The sequence below is a fragment of the Volvox carteri genome, assembly GCF_000143455.1.
Source record: "Volvox carteri f. nagariensis unplaced genomic scaffold VOLCAscaffold_58, whole genome shotgun sequence".
Taxonomy (NCBI): Eukaryota; Viridiplantae; Chlorophyta; class Chlorophyceae; order Chlamydomonadales; family Volvocaceae; genus Volvox; species Volvox carteri.
In genome coordinates, this window is record NW_003307601.1 from 181,808 (window position 1) to 187,457 (window position 5,650).

General features: G+C 56.0%; 1 protein-coding gene across 1 annotated transcript; it reads left to right on the forward strand.

Moving 5' to 3' along the window:
- Nucleotides 1-452: 452 nt before the first annotated feature.
- Nucleotides 453-4,822, forward strand: VOLCADRAFT_107102 (uncharacterized protein; the record flags this gene model as incomplete). Its single annotated transcript, XM_002956115.1, has 5 exons — nt 453-1,154; nt 1,552-1,943; nt 2,815-2,832; nt 4,430-4,656; nt 4,746-4,822. Exons 1-5 carry the CDS (start codon nt 543-545, stop codon nt 4,820-4,822), a joined length of 1,326 nt encoding a protein of 441 aa, XP_002956161.1. The 5' UTR covers nt 453-542.
- Nucleotides 4,823-5,650: the final 828 nt, after the last annotated feature.

Sequence of the window (5,650 nt, forward strand, 5' to 3'; positions counted from 1 at the left end):
CATTGATAAGATAAACTCAACATTCGCAGAGTTTCGCAGCCTTGCACAACGCGCCTACACTTTGAAACCATTCAAAGTAGGTTCCGCCGTACGGCGCTAGCCGAAAGGGGCCGAAACTAGTTTCGGCATTTCCGCAGAACCAGGACCTCTTCGCCGGAATCACCGAAACTAGTTTCGGCAGGTTTCCGTTTCGGCAGGTTTCCGTTTCGGCCCGAACACTGGGTTCAGGACCCTATAGGGCCCGAACTCTGTTAAAATTTGGTATCGAGACCAAATTGTAACAGAGTTAGTTTACCAACTGTTACAAGAGATAAGTGTACGCCCCTTGACGTAAATCGTTGTGGGACACGTGTTTGTTATTGGCCATACGGCCGGTACAACATGTAATAATACAATACAATGCAATAGCATACAATACAATACAACAATACAATACAATCATCCTTCGGAGCCGTAGCCCCTACTTCCTTCGTTGCGCCCTTCGCAGAGCTGGAAAGTGATCCATCCCACACGACGCATCCAACATATCTAACCTGTCTTTTATGTCCGCGCCAGCTTTGATGTGTGAGCTGTCTGAATCGTCAAAGTTAGCGGCGGAGTCTATAGTCGAGGCTCTGACAGATGATTGGAATTATTATCCTAACGTCCTCGTTTTCCAGCTCCAGCATGACGGAGATCGGGAAAGGATCCTCAAGGAGCTGGAGGATTGGGGGCTGTCAGATAAACTGAAAGAGGTGGATGGGCCAGTGCCGGATGGCCGCGAGTATGGCCGAGCAACAGAGATATGCTTCATAGTGCCCAAGGTGGCATGCTGTAGAGGGCTACATCCCACTTCGTGGGATGTGAAGTCCGGCGGCATCACGCCCATGACGTCCACCGCCCAGCCTATGACGGTGGACGACATGCTTACGAGAGCAGCGGGGGAAGGTGGATTCAAGCTTCCTGACGCTCAGTTGATTTCTCAGTTATCTGCGACTTACTCTGCGACTAACGCAGTCCCGCCTGTAAGGTTCACTGACAGTGCTCCTTTCGTAAGGTTGAGGGTCGTCCCTATCGTTTCCATTCTGGGGTCTGACCAATGCATGCTGACCGTGGAAATCAAGGATTTTGAGTTCGGAGTGGAGAGAATGTATAGCGAGGACAACAAATACCTGGTGAGGTGACGCCATTTGCTGCCTTGCCGGCAAACGGGCTGGACGGGGTCGGACTCGCACCGAGAGCCACCCTGGAGCATGCCCCTGCCTAGAGCATATTGTAGCAATTTGTACGGCACATATTTCTTTGATCAGGAACGTGCACTCTTGTGACCTGGCAGCTTTGTGCAGTAAATTTCTTATGTGTTGGTGATTTTAGTTTGTAAAACTGCGCTTGCAACTGTATGCCGGCGCTTGTAACTGTATGCCGTAGAGCTCCGCCACATGCTCCAGGGTGGGTCTCGGTGCGAGTCCCACCCCGGCTGCCCGTTTGCGCCTTGCCGCGACGTCCTACTTGCGCACGTGGGCGTGGGCGTACACAACCAGCAACTTATCATTATATATGTTTGTGGTGCAGGGGTTCTATCCGTCCAGCGCCATCCTAAGCCTGCAACCGGAAGGCTTTACTTCGTTGCAATCACCCGAGAGGATCTATCCAGGTGTGCAACCTTCGCAGACTTACAGCGTCGTGCTGGGCCACAACAAGGCGACTACCCTTAAGGCCAGCCTGCAGGGGAGTGCAGCTGGTGCCTCAGGGGCCGCAGAGTGGTCAGGTGCCACTCAGACCTCGACGTCCCTCACGACGACGTGGCGAGATCACGGATTCCACAAGCGCATTATTGGTGGCCGCGGTTATGAACTCGGTGTGGGCTGGGAGTGGCAGCTCAGCATGTGGAAGCAGCAGTCGGACCACACACCGTTTATCTACAATGTGAGCAACCCAAGCGCCTGCTGGAACCGGCCTGCAGGGTCAGCAGATCGTGCGAACCCTCTGCCAGCATGCCAGGTTTCGAGGAACCCTGAATTCGACAAGATGTTCTTTTGTGGTGTGCGACCGTATGGCGAGGGGCCCCGCCCTTCTGTACCAGCCACATCCGAAGACGCTCAAGCCGTGGTGTCCTGGTGCTTGCACCCTAATGACCTGAGGAAGCTCATGTCGACCAGCACTCCTGGAGCCTCTGCATTCAAGTTAAAAGTGAACTGCACCGTCGTGTTTATGCGTATCGCTGCTGAGAGTAAAGCGCCAGCCATCCTCACCCGTCTCGGCGGCTGCCTTGGTGTTGGTGGAATCCGCACATGCTTGGAGAGTTTCGTATCAACTGTAGGGACTGTTGAGCTCCGCGGCTGGTGAAGAAGTTTTGTCTTTGAGAACAGCCAGGCGGCCCGAGTTGTGAGCTTTCCTGTGTTATCATGTGGAGAGGAACATAACATGACAAGGTTCAGATCAATCTAGGCTTATGCGTGGCGGGGAGTGACAGAATGAGATCGGCCGAACACCTGGACGCAATCGGACATTGCACTGGGCGGCACAAGTGTAGTGTCTAGTGGCAAGTCGTGGTAGGCCCGGGTGCCTTGCCACCAGTGACTCCACTATCGATTAATTACGCCACGCTGTGGTAGGGGTAGTAAGAAAGAGTAGCTCGCACTTGAAGGATGTGGGACATGGCTGTCAAGTGAGTTGATGATTCAGATTTAGTTTGTTAAGGGGCAAGGAGGCTGGAGAAGAGAGGTGGTAAGGATTTGTGTGAGGGTATGCGAGTACCTGGGAAATTGTTGCCAGACCCTACGATGATATCTCTGGACCGCTCAGGACCCACCCACCCGCTGTACCGTACGACAGCTCTTCTCAAACTGGGAGGTGCGCTGCTGCGGCCCCCACACTTTCGACTCGCCACCTGCTTGTCCCACGGGGCCGGTGCCGGCGTTGTCCTTGGTCTTGGCTTGATGCGGGTGGCTGCTGGTGCTTGTTCATCTTGATAATGACCCGGTTTGCGTGCCTGCCCCGGGATAGGTGGGCCGTTTGGCAACCATCTCGTCATTGCCCCATGTGACCTGCGTGTCACAAAATTCAAGGACGCCAATCTGGTTGTGGTTGAATTGCTTCGATTCCCGTATGCTTGGCTGCCATACGTATCTAGGCCCAATTGTTTCCCTCCCGAGGTGTGCTTTCGTTAGGGCCAACTTTGTGTACATTCCGTCTGGACTTTGTTCAAGGCCAAGCCCAACACTAGCAAGCAAGTTGGCTTTGGGTGCATCACGCACGGCCTGACGTAATCAGTGGTAGTTGATCGGGTTTTGCAGTGTCTCCCCTCTTGGTGAGCGCCGACTTTCCATTTGGACGATCTTGTGCAGGTGCGTCTTTAGAACATGTACGATATTTTGTTAGCATGCCTGGGTACATGGCGCTGCCTGACGCCTTATTCTGAGCAGCGCCGCGTTCGTGTGACCATCCCGGGATGCTTGTCATGTGCATGTGATGGCATGATTGCTTGGGTGGGGTGGGGTTCGTAACAGTGCATTGCGTCTACCGATGGATGGAACGCACGGCCTCCACATTGCCATGGGGGCGGCCCACATAGCCAATGTTATGCTTGCTCATTACACAGCCCGGCCGGCCTGATCAGCCGGCCGACTATCAGCTAGGCCTAGGAGGAGCTTCGGTGCGCAGCCGCCACTGCCAGCGGACTGCCCGCGCATCGTCCCGGAACAGGGAACCTAGAGAGCGCGGCCTCGCCAGCAAGGTCAGGCCGCAGGGCCAGTAACCGTGTCAGCTTAGCCCGGGCTGTAGGCGTGTTACTGCAGCGCTCACCCTGCGTGAATCCTACCACAAGAAGCGCTTCCGACAGGAAGCGCGCGCCCCAAGGCCACAATGCGGCCTGTACGACAATCGGATCCAAAATATCAACCGACAGCTACCAACCCACCGATAGTTGGCGTCGCACTCAGCCACTTCCCGCACTGAACAGACAACCGCTGCACTCGCTTGCCTTCAATTGGCACAAACATCAACGGTTCACGACATGCTGAGCTGGTTTTGGTCACCATACCGTAGAGGACCTTTTTGGCAGCATAAATAGCCGTAAGCGTTGGATGGTAATCGTTTTTCGGCTCTAAACTGAACTGGGGCTTTGTAAGGTTCTTAGCTAGACAACAGGCCCCGTGCTGCACTCAAGAATGAGTAACGATCTTGGTCTGCTATGTGGTGCGGCTGTGGGGATGTGTTTGCGGGTGCCGTACGTTGTACAGCAGTACTGACGTACCCCGTCTCGCGATGGATGGCGGATTCCCTTGGCAGCTTTCGCAGAGTGCCTACACAGAGGTGTGTGACATGTGTAAGGAAGGGTCCAGTAACACAGACACGAAAACACCCCGTCACTTCATTGCCCGCCACTCCCACGTCTGCCGCCGACATGGGCATCATCCTGGGCCGCTCCCCTCTGTCTGTTGACTCGTAGTCGTCGTCGTAGTAACGATTACCGTACAGCCTCCCGCGGGGCCCTGGCCGGCGCCGGGCCCGCTGGGCGCGCGGGGGCGCCGGCCGGCCCCCGGGCCTGGGGCATGCCGGGGGCCTGCACGGCCCCGGGGCCGGCGGCCCGGCCCCCCCGCCCACCCCCGCGGGGCCCACGGCGGCCGGGGGCCCGCCAGGCACGGGTGGCCCGGGCCGGGGGCACGGGCGCCGGCGGTGGGGGCCGCCCGCCCCGCCTGCCCCCCGGCCCCCCGGGGTGCCCCGTGATAATGATGATGACGATGATGGTGGTGGTTGTGGTGAAGGCTGCCTGGGTCGGATTGTTGGGTCTTCGGCGCTGATCTCTGTAATTGTGGATTTCGAGATCTATAAGAACCTCTGATATGTTCCTTCGTTGTCCTGTAGTTCTGAATAATAAATAAAGAAAATCCATTTATGGTGTTATGCCAAGAGAGGATGCGCCGCGAGGCCCATGGGCGCGTCTGTGCGCTGCGGAGAAGTGTCAGCGGCGGATTCTTGTTGTATCCTGTAAAGGTTTTCTGCAACGGTTTGGGCTCCGAATCCTAACTGTCGGTGGTTATCTCGTCCACCGAACTTCACTATTACTAACTAACACCCATCAATTCCGTTGGCGGTGATTACAGGTTTAACTAATACTGATATTAGTTTACTTGCGGCTACTGCTAGCTGTGGCGGCTAAAGCGACTACTGTTAGTCGTCCGCCACCTTAATGCCGCACTGTTGCGGAAGTCCATGGGCGTCGGCGGCTAAAGCGACTACCGTTAGTCGTCCGCCCTTCAAGTGCCGCACTGTTGCGGAAGTGCATGGGCGCCGGCGGCTATAGCGACTACTGTTAGTCGTCCGCCATCCAAATGCCGCACTGTTGCGGAAGTCCATAGGCGCCGGCGGATAAAACGACTACTGTTAGTTGTCCGCCCTTCAAGTGCCGCACTGCTGCGGAAGTCTATGGGCGACGGTGGCTATAGCGACTACTGTTAGTCGTCCGCCATTCAAGTGCCGCATTACTGCGGAAGTCCATATCTGCATATGGGCGCGTTGCGGCTACTGTTAGCTGCAGGCGGCTAAAGCGACTACTGTTAGTCGTCCGCCACCTTAATGCCGCACCGCTGCGGAAGTCCATACCTGCGTATGGGCGGGGGTTTTACTTACGTAAAGCTGGGACCTGCGTCCCAGTTTCGTCTGACCGAGC